Source organism: Oncorhynchus clarkii, chromosome 9 (assembly GCF_045791955.1).
Source record: "Oncorhynchus clarkii lewisi isolate Uvic-CL-2024 chromosome 9, UVic_Ocla_1.0, whole genome shotgun sequence".
Classification (NCBI taxonomy): domain Eukaryota; kingdom Metazoa; phylum Chordata; class Actinopteri; order Salmoniformes; family Salmonidae; genus Oncorhynchus; species Oncorhynchus clarkii.
Window position 1 is genome coordinate 28,740,514 of NC_092155.1, and position 18,534 is coordinate 28,759,047.

The 18,534-nt window shown below is 46.5% G+C and overlaps 1 protein-coding gene across 1 annotated transcript in view; it reads left to right on the forward strand.

The window, feature by feature from the left end:
• Positions 1–2,063: 2,063 nt before the first annotated feature.
• Positions 2,064–18,534, forward strand: part of LOC139416188 (CD248 molecule, endosialin a) — a 38,832-nt gene continuing 22,361 nt past the window's right edge. The window contains exon 1 of the mRNA XM_071164559.1: positions 2,064–4,740. Within this exon, the coding sequence (XP_071020660.1) occupies positions 2,278–4,680 (2,403 nt within the window). The 5' untranslated portion in view covers positions 2,064–2,277 and the 3' untranslated portion in view covers positions 4,681–4,740. The remainder of the gene's footprint in view (positions 4,741–18,534) is intronic.

Consider the following 18,534-nt stretch of genomic DNA (forward strand, 5'->3'; position numbering starts at 1 on the left):
CCGCCAGAGCCGCCAGTCAGCATGGAGCCACCAGAGCCGCCAGTCAGCATGGAGCAGCCAGAGCCGCCAGTCAGCATGGAGCAGCCAGAGCCGCCAGTCAGCATGGAGCAGCCAGAGCCGCCAGTCAGCATGGAGCAGCCAGAGCCGCCAGTCAGCATGGAGCAGCCAGAGCCGCCAGTCAGCATGGAGCAGCCAGAGCCGCCAGTCAGCATGGAGCAGCCAGAGCCGCCAGTCAGCATGGAGCAGCCAGAGCCGCCAGTCAGCATGGAGCAGCCAGAGCCGCCAGTCAGCATGGAGCAGCCAGAGCCGCCAGTCAGCATGGAGCAGCCAGAGCCGCCAGTCAGCATGGAGCAGCCAGAGCCGCCAGTCAGCATGGAGCAGCCAGAGCCGCCAGTCAGCATGGAGCAGCCAGAGCCGCCAGTCAGCATGGAGCAGCCAGAGCCGCCAGTCAGCATGGAGCAGCCAGAGTCGCCAGTCAGCATGGAGCAGCCAGTCAGCATGGAGCAGCCAGAGCAGCCAGTCAGCATGAAGCAGCCAGTCAGCATGGAGCAGCCAGAGCCGCCAGTCAGCATGGAGCAGCCAGAGCCGCCAGTCAGCATGGAGCAGCCAGAGCCGCCAGTCAGCATGGAGCAGCCAGAGCCGCCAGTCCAGATCCGCCAGTGGAGCAGCCAGAGCCGCCAGTCAGCATGGAGCAGCCAGAGCCGCCAGTCAGCATGGAGCAGCCAGAGCCGCCAGTCAGCATGGAGCAGCCAGAGCCGCCAGTCAGCATGGAGCAGCCAGAGCCGCCAGTCAGCATGGAGCAGCCAGAGTCGCCAGTCAGCATGGAGCAGCCAGTCAGCATTGAGCAGCCAGTTTTCCTTGTTTTAGTGTTGGTCAGGACGTGAGCTGGGTGGGCATTCTATGTTGTGTGTCTGGTTTGTCTATTTCTATGTTTGGCCTGATATGGTTCTCAATCAGAGGCAGGTGTTAGTCATTATCTCTGATTGGGAACCATATTTAGGTAGCCTGTTTGGTTTTGTGGGTGATTGTTCCTGTCTCTGTTTGCACCAGATAGGACTGTTTAGGTTTTCATTATTTTGTAGTTTATTCATGTATAGTTTTTCCTTTATTAAACAAACATGAATCATCACAACGCTGCATTTTGGTCCGACTCTCTTTCACCTAAAGAAAACCGTTACAGGTTTGAAACTCTCTTTTTTATTAGTCTATTACCAAATTTAACCAGGCGGTCTTTTCAAACAGTTCTTACACTAAAATGGCATTATTATCATTTTCACAATTTCACAGTATTATTCCAACTTCATAGTGTGGAAATATATATAAAACACAGGTAAATCAAGTTTTTGACTACACTGGGGCCTTTAAGGATTCCAGCTTTAAGCAAACAGTGTTCATGTTCTCTCGACAAACTCTCTCCATGTCAACAATTTAAGATGACAATAACTTGAGAAAGTATTGAACCCATCTCTCAGGTGAAGCACACAAGAAAATAACAGAAGAAACAAAGAAAAGATAGAAAATAAAAACTTTAGCGGTGGACTGAAAGGAGACCAAGGCCATGGGAAGAGACTGATGGGTTCTTGGAACACAGAAAGGGCTTTGTCGGATAATCTCTTTCCTCCTGCTCACTGAATTATTGAAGAAACAAAACCATGTTTAATTGTCATAACTGGATTTGCCTTCAAGGCCTGGTGGGGATGGTGTGAGTGTTTGTGTGTGTATGTGCTTGTGTGTGTGCCTGTGTGCGTGTGTGGGGGAGATGAGGGGTAAATGGCTGGGTCCCAAGCCATTTCCATAAACGGACTTATGAAAAACATACGAGACACTCTGAGAAAAAAAAACACACTGCACTTCCCCAAACCCCCCCCCCCCCCCCCCAAGACTCTCAAAGGCATCAAAAAAACACACACACACACACACACACACACACACTAGCAAAAACGTACAATTCTTTTTTCAATCCCCTCCCTCACTCCTTCCCCTTTTGCCCACCCTCCCTCCCTCTCTCTCTCTTTCTGAAATCTGGGGACAATCTGCAAGCACTCAACTCCAGCATAGAAGAGTGAGAAGTTGGAGAGAGAAAGAGAAAGAGAGTGAAGTTTTGAGAGGTAAAGTGCAGATGAGAAGAGAAAAGTTGGTATATTAAGGAAAAAACAAGACGAAACAAATACTAAAAAAATTAAGAGGAGAGAAAAAAAATCAAGGAAAGTATAGAGTGGGCAAAAAAGAGAACAAGAGAGAGAGTTGGAGAAGTGAGCCGTGGAGAGTGAACTAACGATGGGTTCCCCAGTGCGGTGTGCTGCTGTTCTAGTCCTCTCACTACTGGGTCTGTTCTGTTATACTCCCCCTGTATGGGGCCAGGATCTACAAGAGAGGGACGCTCTGTGCAACGAGGACGGCTGCTTCGTGGTCTACTTCCAGCGCAAGACCTTCCTGGACTCCTGGAGGAGCTGCAAGGAGAAGGGAGGCAACCTGGCCACAGTCAAACTCCAGGAGGAAGCTGACACTATCGCTGCTCTCTTCTCTGGCGTGGAGCTACGCGGCCCGAGGACCAAGGTCCAGGTGTGGATCGGTCTCCAGAGACAGCCTCGCCAGTGTTCCGCCTCTCGCCCTCTCCGTGGGTTCTCCTGGACTACAGGTGACCAAGATACCCGCTACACCAATTGGCTGCGGGACGACTCGCCCAGTACTTGTTCAGCCCCACGCTGTGTGGTAATGACCTATGGCACAGCAGCCCATGAGCAGCATGATCATTTTAAATGGCTGGACGGCTCGTGTTCGGTACCAGTGGATGGCTACCTGTGCCGCTACACGTACAAGGGCATGTGCCCGGCGGTTTGGAGCGAGGGGGGCGGCAATGCCCTATATAGTACCCCCTTCAGCCTCCTCAGTAGCCTCCTTACCCACGTCCCCTTTGGATCTGTAGCCACAGTGCCCTGCCCGGGGGGCTCCAAGGAGGAGCAGTCTGTTCTATGTGTGCTAAGGGAGGATGGCACTGTGGGGTGGTCCAGGGAGACGCCCCTCTGTTCCGACACTGGAGAGAAGAGCTGGTGCGATCGGAACAACGGAGGGTGTGAGCATTTCTGCCAGGAGGCCGGAGAGCACTACTACTGCGAGTGCTCGGACGGCTTCCAGCTCGGGGATGACGGGCAAACATGCGTCGCTGCCGACCCGTGCCACAGTGCCCCCTGTGAGTTTGAGTGCCTGCCCCTGTCGGACGGCTACCGCTGTGCCTGCCCCGAGGGCTACATGCTTTCCCCGGATGAACGCGGTTGTCTGGATGTGGACGAGTGCCTGCAGAGCCCCTGCGAGCAGCTGTGCGTCAACGCCCCGGGGACCTTCGAGTGCCGCTGCCGTGAGGGTTACCGACCGGTCGAGGAGGGCGAATGTGAGGATGTGGACGAGTGTATGGAGGACCCGTGCGAACACGCCTGCGAGAATACACCCGGCTCTCACGTTTGCCACTGTCATCTGGGCTTTTCCCCTCCTACCGAGGAACCCTCCCACTGCCAGGACACTGACGAGTGTCAGATCCCTGGGACATGTCAGCAGATGTGCGTGAACTACGAGGGGGGCTTCGAGTGTTACTGCGAGGTGGGCTACGAGCTACTCTCTGACCACTTCTCCTGCAGGAAGATAGGGGAGGGAGAGGACTCATTCCCAGCAGCCACTCCCTCCTACCCTTGGGTCACCCGCCACCCCGGCTCCATGTGGGACCCCCACGAACCCTTGTACCCCTGGACCCCTGCACAGACCAACACTGACTGGCCTCTGGAGACGGAAGAGTCCCTGGACTGGCTCACAGACCCCCCCAGGGTGGAGAATGATGTCATCTGGGTCACCAGCGCACCCCAGGAGGAACCCGTCCCAAACCACCACCCATTCATGGTCCCCCCCATGGAAGAGCCCGAGGAGGAGGAGGAAGAAGAAGAAGAGGAGGAGTATACACCGGACTGGAGCACCATGATTTTGAATTCTCCAGCCCAGGTCCAGCCCGAGCTAGAGTCTACGCCCAGTCCCTCTCCCAGCCCCTCTCCCAGCCCCTCTCCCACCTCTACCCCCACCCCAACTCCCACATCCGACTGGTATGAGGAGGAAGATGACGAAACCACTACCAGTTCCTCAGTCCTCCCTACTTCCACTATCTCGGGAGGGGCGTGGAACTGGCTCTGGTTCAGCCCCGCCAGCCATGATCAAGTATTCACCACGTCGCAGGAGCCAATCACTGACCAGCACGTCCCCGCATCCAACTATGATGATACTGATGATAATGAGGAAGAGGGGGACATTGACAATTGGAAGGTGACTTCCCTTCCAGAGCAGGATCAGGGCCCGGTTGAGAACCAGGACCAGCACACCCCCTCCCTGCCTCCTCCTGTGGCTCCCAAAACCCCAATTACCCCCAACCAGGGCGTGGTGGAGGGGGTGAATGAGAGGGAGCCGGCCCAGGAGGACGAGAGCAGCCAGAAGCAGGGTGGTGGCAACTGGCTGCTGGTGGGCCTCCTGGTGCCCCTCTGCATCTTCACCATTATTATGGTGGCACTGGGTATCGTCTACTGCACCCGCTGCGCTGTCACGCCGCGCAACACGACGGCCACCAACTGCTACCATTGGATCTCCGGAGCGCACGACAAGCAGGGCGCGCCCAATCCCAGCAAGGGGATACAGTCACATGTTTAAACAGATGAATGAGGAAAGACTTGTACATAAATAAACTGTTAAATAAGAGACAGAAAGAAGGTAAGAGAGTGGTGGTTGTTGTACTGTATCTGCCTCCTCCCGTCCCATTGCCACTGTGTTGTCGTACTGGGAGTCTTTGAACACTTGAATGTGTCTGTGGAATATCGGTTGAAAGAGAAGAACAGGGAAGCAATACTAAAAAAACACTAATCCCTTTCATGGGGTCCTTTACATGTTGTAGAAAAAAATTGCATAATTGTTGCTTACACTGATCTCAAAGCACAATATATAGGCCTATGATTGCACTATAGGTACAATAGAAACCGTCCGTTGGGATTGTTGTTGAATACATATGGTCATATTTACGGATGCTGTGGGAATATACTGTCAATATATCACCAGTGCCATCTGAAACCAAAGCCAAAGAACTGTACTGTAGCTTTTAGCATTTTTGTAGTCCATGAAATCTGGGTGTGGGTCTTTCAAAAAATGCTGAGGTTTTTAATGCTCAATTGAGCTCATTTCCAAGTATGTATTGCAAATGACTATTTACGTCAACTTTGTTAAAAGAAGCATCACATGCTGCTTCATATTTAGCTATGCAAGCTATGCAAGCATGACTGTCATGACGCTGTTGAGGAAAAGCAGTCACTCGGATATTACTTTTATGGCTTGTGCTTTTTAAAGGAATCGGAATAAATCAACTCACAACACAGACCGAAAAAATGGTATACGCCTGTGTATGTGTTTGTGTTACTATAATTGTGTACTGTATAATTTGTAGCAATGAAGTTTTTTAGAAAATGTGTTAGCGTCATGATTCCTGATTTAATTAAGTGTCTTTTGTTTTATATAGACCACACAAAGCTCTTGGTAATTCCATGGAATGTCTGTCTGTCTGAGGGGATGTTTCCTTCCATTCAACTCCGATTAAACACTCCTAGTCCTCTCACCCACATTCACTCATATGGGTTAGAGTGCAGATGTTAGATGTGTTCGTATTACACACTATAGGGACTGCAATTGACCTTGTTAGCGGAGTAGTGGTCTTCCAATCGTTCCCTAACCCCATGTCACATAACTCTTTAGCATGCCTCCCTCCCCATTGTCACAGGCTTGCCCATAACATTACATGGACTTTAGCCATGGTGGAGCAGTACCAACCGTTAGGTGTTTGAAATCAATGCTCCCTTTAGTTACTTGGGAAGTAAGTGCGGTCCCCATTCAAAGGAGGACGTGTACAATGTCAATGACGGACAATCAAATCAACTGAAGATCTGCCTTCTGTATCAAAGGACTGTTAAATTATGCCTGAAGCCTTTTCATTGCTGTTACCTGTTACGTTTTAAGTAATTGCTAATTAAATGTTAACGATAAGGGTTCCATCAATATTCATGTCTTGTGTTTTAAAGGTTCATGGAGCAATCACTTCACGGTATAGGCCCTAGTGCAATGTCAGCTTTATGTTTTGAAATCACAGTTTCGATGTGATTCCTTGTGCAGATAGAGAATATGTAAGTCCAAGAAGCCCTATGGGGTGTTAAATTGACTCCTTAAGCTGTCCTTCCAAATCAAATCAAATTCTATTGGTTACATCAACATTTTTAGAAGATGTAATTGCGGGTGTAGCGAAATGCTTGTGTTCCTAGCTCCAACAGTGCAGTAGCATCTAACAATTCACAACAATAAACACAAATTTAAAAGTAAAAGAATAGAATTTTGAAATATATAAACATTAGGACGAGTAATGTTGGCGTGGCATTGACTAAAATAAGGTTGAATAGAATACAAAATATACACATGAAATGAGTAAAGCAGTATGTAAACATTATTAAAGTGACTAGTGTTCCATTATTAAAGTGGCCAAGAATTCCATGTCTATGTACAGTATATAGGGCAGCAGCCTCTAAGATGCAGGGTTGAGTAACCGTGTGGTAGCCAGCTAGTGAGGGCTATTTAACAGTCTGCCCTTGAGATAGAAGCTGTTTTTCAGTCTCTCGGTCCCAGCTTTACTGCTACTGTACTGACCTCGCCTTCTGGATGATAGCGGGGTGAACAGGCCGTGGCTCGGGTGATTGATGTCCTTGATCTTTTTGGCCTTCCTGTGACATCGAGTGCTGTAGGTGTCCAGGAGGCCAGACAGTGTGCCCCCGGTGATGCGTTGGGAAGACCTCACCACCCTCTGGAGAGCACTGCAGTTGTGGCTGATGCAGTTGCCATACCAGGTGGAGATACAGCCCAATAGGATGCTCTCAATTGTGCATTTGTAAAAGTTTGAGGTTCTTAAGGGCCAAGACAAATTTCTTCAGCCTCCTGGGGTTGAAGAGGCACCGTTGCGCCTTCTTCACCACACTGTCTGTCTGGGTGGACCATTTCAGATAGTCGGTGATGTTTACGCCAATGAACTTGAAGCTTTCCACCTTCTCCACTGTGGTCCCGTTGATGTGGATAGGGGCTTGCTCCCCCTGCTGTTTTCTGAAGTCCACGATCAGCTCCTTGATTTTGTTGGCGCTGAGGTAGAGGTTATTTTCCTGGCACTACTCCACCAGGGCCCAAACATCCTCCCTGTAGGCTGTCTCGTCACTGTTGGTAATCAGTCCTACTACTGTTGTGTCGTCTGCAAACTTGATGATTGAGTTGGAGATGTGCGTGGCTACGCAGTCTTGGGTGAACAGGGAGTACAGGAGGGGGCTGAGGACCCTTGTGGGGCCCCTGTGTTGAGGATCAGCGAAGTGGAGGTGTTCTTTTCTACCTTCACATGAGGGCGGACTGTCAGGACGTCCAGGACCCAGTTGCACAGGGCGGGGTTCAGACCCAGGGCCCCGAGCTTCATGATGAGCTTGGAGGGTACTATGGTGTTGAAGGCTGAGCTATAGTCAATGAACAGCATTCTTACGTAAGTAATCCTCTAGTCCAGATGGGATAGGGCAGTGTGCAGTGCGATGGCGATTGCATCGTCTGTGGGTCTATTGGGGCGGTAAGCAAATTGAAATGGGTCTAGGGTGTCAGGTAAGGTAGAGGTGATATGCTTCTTCCGCACTGGGAGGAGAGGCGGGAGGCCGTGTGAACGCAGGAATACCACAACTCTGCAACAAACAACATTTGAAATCCGTCCATCAAAGGGTTGGGAAATTATTCATAAAAAGTCTCAACACCAGTCCATATCCAGGCATTGGGGGATCGAAGAAGGACACCAGATTGGCGCACATTCAACAAATCTGATCTAACAAAGTGGATATTTGTCAAAATCATAATTTATGTATTGTAACGGCCCACAATGTGGTTACTAAAGTCCAATTTGTATATATTTGGCTGTTTTCACTGTATTTAGAAGTAGTCCATTTTAGGTTTTAAAGAATTGACTGCTAATTCTAGGAACATACAGATTATGAATGATAAATATAATGATAAATGCTAACTCCTGTTTGTTTAAGATGGTAGCATAGCTAGCCTAGATAAATCAGTGGTGGTAGTCCAAGTCGTTTTTTAACTGTAATGCTGTTGATTGGTGATGATGACATGAACATGTATTGGGGTTGACATAGAATCCAGCATTTTACTCCGATTTCTACCTCAACAGAGTATGAAATACACATATAAACAATAGTCTAAATGTTAGCTAATTTAGCTAGGGGGCAACCAGGAGATTCGGAATCTTTCCACCATGGCATCTTTACCCCACATGTTTCCATGGCATTTCCATTGTTTTGGTCAAGTTCCATTGACCTCTTTACCGCATCTATAGGAGAACCCCTTTTGATTCCAGGTATAACTATTTTGGGTTCTATGTAGAACCCTCTGTGGAAAGGGTTCTTCGTGGAACCAAAAAGGTGCAGCCAGCCAGAATGTAGCCAGCCAATGACCTCCCTGTGAAGCTGTGAGGTGATCGCTCTAAGCTGAGAGATCAGTTGGTTTAGAGCCTTCTGTGTCCCTAACTACAGAGATATATTTTTGTTATTCCTTTCTGTGCCACAGACAGACTGCAGCCAAAGGCCTCCCTATAAGGGGCCCTTCTGTGTGTTCAGGTTTATCCACTTGGACACAGTAGTGTTGTGTTGTGATATACGGCATTTTGCTATATATTGTTAAGCTGAGCTTCCTTGATGAAGTAAGCCCAGTAGGGACGGTCTGGTCAGCCACTCTGCCTGCTTCCCGCCATGCTCTGGCGCGTCTGTCACTCTAACCAGCTGATTACGCAATAGAAGTGCCGCCTGATCATTTAATGGATTGACCGCACAGGAATCATATACCACCAAACAGTTATGTCAGCAACAGCTGGATTCGACATACGTACGCTCCTACTTAGCTGGGCAAGTCAGCTATCTCAAAAAGCATGAGTGTATCAGTGGAATAGTGTTGTGCTGGAGCTCTGTCAAGAAAGTTAAATCTATAATAAATCACATAAAGAGTTATCATTCCTTGGAGTATAACAGTGAAGGGATGAGGAAAGTTCAGGCTAACAACTTCCATTCGATAGTCTGTAATGCTGATGGGCTTTGGAGCAAGCTCCTCAATCAGAATTATAATTGGTGTTAAAACTATGTGAGTTGTCACAATTATAGAATTCATCACTAATTTGGAATCATCCATCATCAAGTTTATCAAATAAGAATGACAATAGGTTGAATTTCTTTTGACAACAGCTTTAAAAATCGGTCTCTAACTTGTCGTTCTGCCTGTCAAAATGTCTTAATGGCGTGGTCCGCTTCCAAAATGAAGTGAAATCCAGACACACATGCAATCAATCAGCTTCAAAAAGTTAGTTTGTCATAGCCCTAACATGCAGGCGCAAAGAGAATAAGAGCTCTCACTCATGCTTTGACTGTTAATGTGCTGGCCTTGTGAAGCTCTTTTCTGAGATGAGAGAGAATCTGTACCATCAGTTTAACTCATTATACATTCCGAGGTGAAGTCAGAAATGCATTGAACAGAGCACAAATAAGGATAGGTGCCAAATAGGTATGTGAGAGAGATCGAGTGTGCGTCTGGTTTTTTCAGACGCACAGTAATGTTACAAATTAAAGCCATCAATTTGCAACCATCACCAGCAAATAATGCCAGACTCCTCCTGGAAAGGCCAACTCCTCATTTTCTTAAATTATATCAATAAACATAGGAAGTCGATTCAGAACTAATACGTGGCGTTTATATTGGAGTTAGACAACAGACAGGAACCAGATCCATTCTTTAACCCTTCACGGTCCTCCCCTGGTCGGTCCTCCCTCAGCCCCTGTGCTGAAGCCTGATCTTAGTCATTAAAGCAGGGTCCTTGACTTCACCCTGCCTTTCCATTTCCTCTCCGGCCGCGAGGATTACACCGCCGGCTGACTCAGAGCAAAGAGTCCCTGATGGGCTGAACCCCCCTGCCCTCCTTCTCATCTATCCTGTGTATCCCCCTCTCCTCCCCTCCAGACATCTGACAGAGGATCTCCCTGACTCACTCAGTACTTTTCAGAGCTGCCGTGGTGCTTCGTTTTCCATCATGGAAAGCACATTCGTTGCTGTTGTATTGAGCGAAGTAATTTGAACGTTTTTTGAATATCGATGGGACTGTCACTCTGTCTCACCCTGCTCAGATCAATGGTTTGTAATTACAAATTGTGCTCCTTTGCAGGGGACTGTGTTGAATCAAATGGATAGCGGACGATGCCGCAATTGACTCCAAGTGTACAGATGTAGGATCTTAATTTGATCATTCTGTTGAAGGAATGACATGCAGGAAATTTAAAACTTGAATTGTTTTTGAGACATAAAAAGGCTTCTGAAGTTTGTGATTTGCAGTTTGAAATGTCACACATAATAATTTCCATTTCCTTTTGCTGTCGAGTTATTTTCCTGCAAATTAAGATCCACATTTGTAGTTGACTGACTGGCTTTGTCTGCCTCTTTGCTTTGAGCAACCATTGGGTTGCTGGTCGAGTGCCAGATAGACCCTGAGGCATGTGGGCTGGACCACATGCGGTCCTCTATATAGACCTGCCAGTTCTCTCTGATCGACGCTCGCCTGTGGCCTCAGGGGCTAAGCAGGGTTTCTTGTTACCCCTGTTTTTTCTACCCCTGGTTTTCTAATTAGAACCTTGTGGAATGAGTACTGATTCTAGGTTGGAAACATTTTGCTGCAGAACACTGGTGATGGGAATATGTATCCCCTTCTCACTGCAAGGGATCTGTTTGTTTTATGTACAGAGCTATGTTTGTGTGTGTGTGTGTGTGTGTGTGTGTGTGTGTGTGTGTGTGTGTGTGTGTGTGTATACATGTGTGAATATACATGGGAATGGATGCAGAGCATATGCATTTTTGTGTGAACATTTATTTTCACAGTTTTTATTATTTACTCGGTTCGTGCCGGAAGTATGGCAAGTTAGTGCAAACGCACACAGAGATTTTTCTCACGCTTGTCAATCAGTGCTGATTTTATAGTGCTGAGATTACAGTGCCCTTTAGCTGTTCAACAACATAATGACCATTTGCCCTCTGTCTATAAATCTCCATATTGACTGAGCCTAGTATCATGATGAAATTGTGTCAGGGATCACTGAATGTCTCTCAGTGAAAGCATTTAATACAGGTCAGATTCGACCATAGATGTAATACAGTCAGCCAGTGGCGTGTATTCATGGATGCCAAGGAGGGCCAGGCTTCCCCCCCCCCAAAAAAGAAAAAAAATATATATATATATAGAATAATACATTTTTCATCTCTCTGTGTGTCATTAAAGTCCTTCAATTGACAAGAGGCAGAATGTACCTAACCGTAGAACGCATCCAAGTGAACTAAACAGCGCCACCCCTGTCTCCGTATTTTATTTTAGTTTTATTTCACCTTTATTTAGCCAGGTAGGCTAGTTGAGAACAAGTTCTCATTTGCAACTGCGACCTGGCCAAGATAAAGGATAAGGGAGTTAAGGCAATAAATAGGCCATGGTGGCGAAGTAATTACAATATAGCAATTAAACACTGGAATGGTAGATGTGCAGAAGATGAATGTGCAAGTAGAGATACTGGGAAATACTGGGGATGAGGTACAAAGATGGGCTGTTTACAGATGGACTATGTACAGGTGCAGTGATCTGTAAGCTGCTCTGACAGCTGGTGCTTAAAGCTAGTGTGGGACATGTGAGTCTCCAGCTTCAGTGATTTTTCAGTCATTCCAGTCATTAGCAGCAGAGAACTGGAAGGAAAGGTGACCAAAGGAGGAATTGGCTTTGGGGATGACCAGTGAGATATATCTGCTGGAGCGCGTGCTACGAGTGTGTGCTGCTATGGTGACCAGTGAACTGAGATAAGGCGGGGCTTTACCTAGCAGAGACTTGAAGATAACCTGTAGGCAGTGGGTTTGGTGACAAGTATGAAGCGAGGGCCAACCAACGAGAGCATATAGGTCGCAGTGGTGGGTAGTGTATGGGGCTTTGGGGACAAAACGGATGGTACTGTGATAAGACTGGATCCAATTTGTTGAGTAGGGTGTTGGAGGCTATTTTATAGATGACTTCGCCGAAGTCGAGGATCGGTAGGATGGTCAGTTTTACGAGGGTATGTTTGGCAGCATGAGTGAAGGATGCTTTGTTGCGATATAGAAAGCCGATTCTAGATATCATTTTGGATTGGAGATGCTTAATTCTTACGGCTGAGATCCCGTTAACGGGATCGATATGACAACAGCCAGTGAAAGTGCAGGGCGCCAAATTCAAACAACAGAAATCTCATACTTAAAACTCCTGAAACATACAAGTATTATGCACCATTTTGAAGATAAACTTGTTAGACCCTCCTGACTGAGCTCATGGCATTCTGCCAGACCTCTTACTCAATCAGCTCTTATTCTCTCCTCCTTCCCAGTAGAAAAGACTGTTGACATCTAGTGGAAGCCTTAGGAAGTGCAATATGACCCCATAGATACTATATATTGGATAGGAAAAGACTTGAAAACCTACAAAACTCAGATTTCCCACTTTCTGGTTGGATTTTTTCTCAGGTCTTTGCCTGCCATATGGGTTCTGTTATACTCACAGACATCATTCAAACAGTTTTAGAAACTTCAGTGTTTTCTATCTACTAATAATATGCATATCTTTGCTTCTGGGCCTGAGTAGCAGGCAGTTTACTCTGGGCACCTTATTCATCCAAGCTACTCAATACTGCCCCCAGCCATAAGAAGTTAATGTGTATTTGTAGTTGTCCACGTATTCTAAGTCAGAGCTGTCCAGAGTAGTGATGCTGAACAGGCGGGCAGGTGCGGGCAGTGATCGATTGAATAGCATGCATTTAGTTTTACATGCATTTAAGAGCAGTTGGAGGCCACGATAGGAGGAGAGTTGTATGGCATTGAAGCTCGGGGCGGCAGGGTAGCCTAGTGGTTAGAGCGTGGACTAGTAACCGGAAGGTTGCAAGTTCAAATCCCTGAGCTGACAAGGTACAAATCTGTCGTTCTGTCCCTGAACAGGCAGTTAACCCACTGTTCCTAGGCCGTCATTGAAAATATGAATTTGTTCTTAACTGACTTGCCTAGTTAAATAAAGGTAAAAAAAAATAATAAAAAAAAAATGGATCAGAGAATCACCAGCAGCAAGAGCGACATAATTGATGTATACAGAGAAAAGAGTCACGAGATTTGAACCCTGTGGCACCCCCATAGAGACTGCCAGACGTCCGGACAACAGGCCCTCCGATTTGACACACTGAACTCTATCAGAGAAGTAGTTGGTAAACCAGGCGAGGCAATCATTTGAGAAACCAAGGCTGTCGAGTCTGCCAATAAGAATGTGGTGATTGACCAGAGTCGAAAACCTTGGCCAGGTCGATGAATACGGCTGCACAGTAATGTCTCTTATCAATGGCGGTTATGATGTTGTTTAGGACCTTGAGCGTGGCTGAGGTGCACCAGATTGCATAGCGGAGAAGGTACGGTGGGATTCGAAATGGTCGGTGATCTGTTTGTTAACTTTGCTTTCAGACCTTAGAAAGACAGGGTAGGATAGATATAGGTCTGTAGCAGTTTGGGTCTAGAGTGTCACCCCCTTTGAAGAGGGGGATGACCACAGCAGCTTTCTAATCTTTGGGAATCTCAGAAAATACGACAGAGAGGATCAACAGTCTAGTAATAGAGGGGTAGCCAAGTGAACATATGGGTCCAGTGAGTGGTTGGGCTGGCTGGGGACACGGCGATTCTGACAGTTAGCAGACCGGGGCTAGCAAGCTAGCAGTTAGCAGACCGGGGCAAGCAAGCTAGAAGACCGGGTTAGCAAGCAAGCAGTTAGCAGACCGGGGCAAGCAAGCTAGCAGGTAGCAGACCGGGGCTAACCAGCTAGCAATTAGTAGACCGGGGCTAGCAAGTTAGCAGAAGGACCTTTTGGGGACGTCGCGATGGAGGTAAGTCTGTTTTTGCCTCTGACATCGATAGACCAGTCGTGGATTAGTAGGGTTCCAAGTAGCTCTAGGTATCTAGCAGGCTGCGGTTCTCACAATGGGCCTTCTACGGACATCGCGCCTGAGGGGCCTGTTGGAATCCTTGGGCAGATTGTGTCGGTATTCCAGTCGTAGAGGAGCGCAGTGTTCCGTGCCCCATACCGGCAGTAGAAGGGGTCATGATATTGTAGCCCAGGAGTGGGCATTGGTGGTAGTCCAGGAGCCCTAGCCAGGCTAGCTTCAGGCTAATTGGTGCTTGCAGTTAGCTAGTTGCGAAAATCCAGATGAAAATGTTCGGAGTTTGCGGTATGAATCCGGGGATATGGCGAGAGAAAAAATAGGTCCGTTATGCTCTGGTTTGAGTCACGTTGCACGAAACTGGCGAGAGCTTTCCAAGCTAAAGGTTAGCTAATGACTGTTAGCAATGGTTTCCTGACTGATAGCTGATAGGTAGTTAGCTGGCTAGTTTCAGTTGAGAGATTCCTGATCCGAAGTAAATAGAAATACTTTCGGGAAAAAATAGATCCACGCCTCAATGGGTGAGGCGGGTTACAGGAGAGTATTTAGAAGTTGACGTTTATGAAAATATTTAAAAATGATATGCGAATAAAAAGATATATACAAGGGACACGACAGGACAAAGACAAAGATGTCTGACTGCTACGTCATCTTGGATTTGTGTAGCCAATGTATGCTGTCTGGTCAAAAAGAGCATAACATTGTTGCTGCCAGTAGTATTGAATGCAAAGGAAGCCAGCATTTGGCCTCCCGTGATGAAAAAATTATAAAAATAATAGCCAATCAGGGTTGAGCTAAACTGAGTGAACTCAGCTGTGAATGGTCCTGGAGCACCAAAATAAAGTGTCAAGGGAAGCCAGGTCGTCAATGACCTAAAGCTTGTGTTGTCCTCTGGTGGCCCTTTCCTAAATTAGCCATGAATGGAGATAGGGATTTGGACTTGTGGTTTTACTTAATACTCCGTACTGGCCAATAATTATAATGTTGATTATGATCCAAACATAAATTCATACATTGTGCCCCTGGCCTGAGAGGATGGAAGTTCAACAGATGTCGTAACGTTAAGCTAATGTTAAATAGCTTTGTTGCCCATAAAAGTAAGTTAGGCTAGCAAGCAAGCATTTTAGCCAGTTAGCCTAGGACAACAAGAACTAAAAGCGTGTTTGACAGAGTAATAGACTGTTTAGGCAAAATGAAAGACGAAGATGGCGTTGGCATTTTTCTACAAGTAGGTTGAGTCAACATATTTTTTCTACTTAAACGCACGCATAATGGTGTTGATGTGAGGCATGGCCAGCCTTTCAAAGCACTTCATGGCTACAGACGTGAGTGCTACGGGTCGGTAGTCATTTCGGTAGGTTACCTTAGTGTTCTTGGGCACAGGGACTATGGTGATCTGCTTAAAACATGTTGGTATTACAGACTTGGACAGGGAGAGGTTGAAAATGTCAGTGAAGACACTTACCAGTTGGTCAGCGCATGCTCGGAGTACAAGTCTTAGTAATCCGTCTGGCCCTGCGGCCTTGTGAATGTTTGACCTGTTTAAAGGTCTTACTCACGTCTGCTCCTGAGAGCGTGATCACACAGTCATCCAGAACAGCTGGTGCTCTCAACCATGTTTTAGTGTTACTTGCCTCGAAGCGAGCAGAGAAGTAGTTTAGCTCGTCTGGTAGGCTCGTGTCACTGGGCAGCTGATGACTGTGCTTCCCTTTGTAGTCTGTAATGGTTTGCAAGCCCTGCCACATCCGATGAGTGTCGGAGCCGGTGTAGTACGATTCGATCTTAGTCCTGTATTAACACTTTGCCTGTTTGATGGTTTGTCGGGGGGCATAGCGGGATTTCTTATAAGCTTCCGGCTTAGAGTCCCGCTCCTTGAAAGCGGGAGCTCTAGCCTTTAGCTCAGTGCGGATCCATGGCTTCTGGTAGGGGTATGTACGTACAGTCACTGTGGGGACGACGTCATCGATGCACTTACTGATAAAGTCCATGACTGATGTGGTGTACACCTTAATGCCACAAGAAGAATCCCAGAACATATTCCAGTCTGTGCCAACAAAACAGTCCTGAAGCTTAGCATCTGCTTCATCTGACCACTTTTTATTGACAGAATCACTGGTGCTTCCTGCTTTAATTTTTGATTGTAAGCGGGAATCAGGAGGATAGAATTATGGTCAGATTTGCCAAATGGACGGCGAGGGAGAGCTTTGTAAGCATCTCTGTGTGTGGACTAAAGGTAGTCTAGAATGTTTTTTCCCCTCTGGTTGCACATTTAACATGCTGATAGAAATTTGGTAAAACAGATTTAAGTTCCCCAGCATTAAAGTCCCCGGCCACTAGGAGTGCCACCTCTGGATGAGCTTTTTCCTGTTTGCTTATGGAGGTATACAGCTCATTGAGTGCGGTCTTAGTGCCAGCATCGGTTTGTGGTGGAATGTAGAAAGCTACGAAACATACAGATGAAAACTCTCTAGGTAGATAGAGTATGATAAGCTGTAGACCACACTACCTCAGGCGAGCAAAACCTCGAAACTTCCTTAGATATCGTGCACCAGCTGTTGTTTACATATATGTATAGTCCACCACCCCTTGTCTTACCAGACGCAGCTGTTCTATCCTGCCGATTCAGCGTATAACCAGCCAGCTCTATGTTGATAATGTCGTCGTTCAGCCACGACTCCGTGAAGCATAAGATATTACAGTTTTTAATGTCCCGGTGGTAGTTTAATCTTCCTCGTAGGTCACCAATTTTATTTTCCAATGATCGCACATTAGCTAGAAGAACAGAAGGCAGGGGAGAGTTTATTCAATTGCTTACGAATTCTCAGAAGGCAGCTCGACCTCCGTCCTCTTTTTCTCCGTTGTCTCTTCACGCAAATGACAGGGATTTGGGCCTGTTCCCTGTTGTGATGAGTAATCGCTGTTCTGATGTCCAGAAGTTTTTTTGGGTCGTAAGAGACGGTAGCAGCAACATTATGTACAAAATATTTTCTTCTTGTTCTCACGCTCAGATTGCTTCTTGAGCCTCTAACGAGAAGCACCGATGCAAATATGTCTTTATATTGGCTCTTTGTACCTCTTACGTCTCGCTTCACACTAATATGAATGCTTTCTGGAGGTGCTTTGATGCCAACTTCTTAGTTCTCTCAGAGCATGAAGAGCACCAAACAAACCAGAGAAAGAAGAGATTGAGGTGACTGCAATTGCATTGCACCCAATGGCCTTCTACATCTGGAAGAAGTATATATCCTGCCTCTTAAAGATGCTTGAGTTCAGTTTAAGATGGGACTTCCTTGCCATGATAGAAGGGTCATTTTTCTCTGACAAGCTGCCCTTGTATGGGGTTGGCGTTTCCTTATTCAAGCATGGAAAAATATCCACTCGCCACTTGTTACTCGTTGCTCGTTCCGAACGCTTCGGGTGTCAGTTATCCAGGCCAGGTGCTTAAAGACTGCATGTGAGATCTTCAGTCAGTTTCCATCATTCCACATTTGTTGACACTGCAGCTGGGTCCCTTTTCAGTACTATCTCTTCTTCGATAAAGCAAACAATTCTTAAACGTTACTATAAGAACCACTTTTATTTTCAATAGCTTTATTGTATTTTCATAAATGTGTTTGATTCGGTAATACTTTTTGTTCTTATTCTGGTGTATTCACAGTGTAAGAAGTATTATATTTACTATTGTAGTCGGCTGCATTGTACTTATAGCAATATACCTCGTTACCTTTGATTCAACTGAAGTGGTTCAACAGGAACAAGACTATTGTGGTATAACCAAACCATTTCCTTTGAGTGTAATCCATTGCATGACTGTAGTGAAGGATGGAGCCAAGCTGAATGGGTCACCCAAGGCTACTGTGTATAGCCTGTCTAGGGTCTGAATCCAGTGCCGTAACCATCGCTCTAGCTCCATGGATCTTTTGATCCAACTCAATAAGCTAAGGGTTCAGAGAGCATGGAGTTTAGCTGTGATTCAGGCAACAGTTTTAACAACGAGACATCCTCCTCGGCTTATCTAGATAATGCCTGTGTGTTTTTGTCTACCGCAAGCTCATCCCTAATCCCAACAATCTCTGCTTCTACGTACGACACACACTACAAGAGGCTAGGATACATTTTTTTCCCTAGAAAACCTCATCGCTGTGTCAAACACAATGCGTAGCCGACAGTGAGTCATATTCCTTGTCATTTAAATGTCAGGAGACATTTAGGTGCAGCACGTATTGTATTATCATCACAATGAACAACACAAGAACATTGTTGTCTTTCTAAAGAAAAAAACTTGACATTTCGAAATTAGCCTCAATCCCATGAATGATAATTATTTCTCGATCCGGTGTCTGATGATGATCAATTTGATCCTATTGTTCTTCAGTCTACCTTGAATGTCTACCTTGAAAGAATGTCAAAGAAACTCTCTGGCTGTATACAT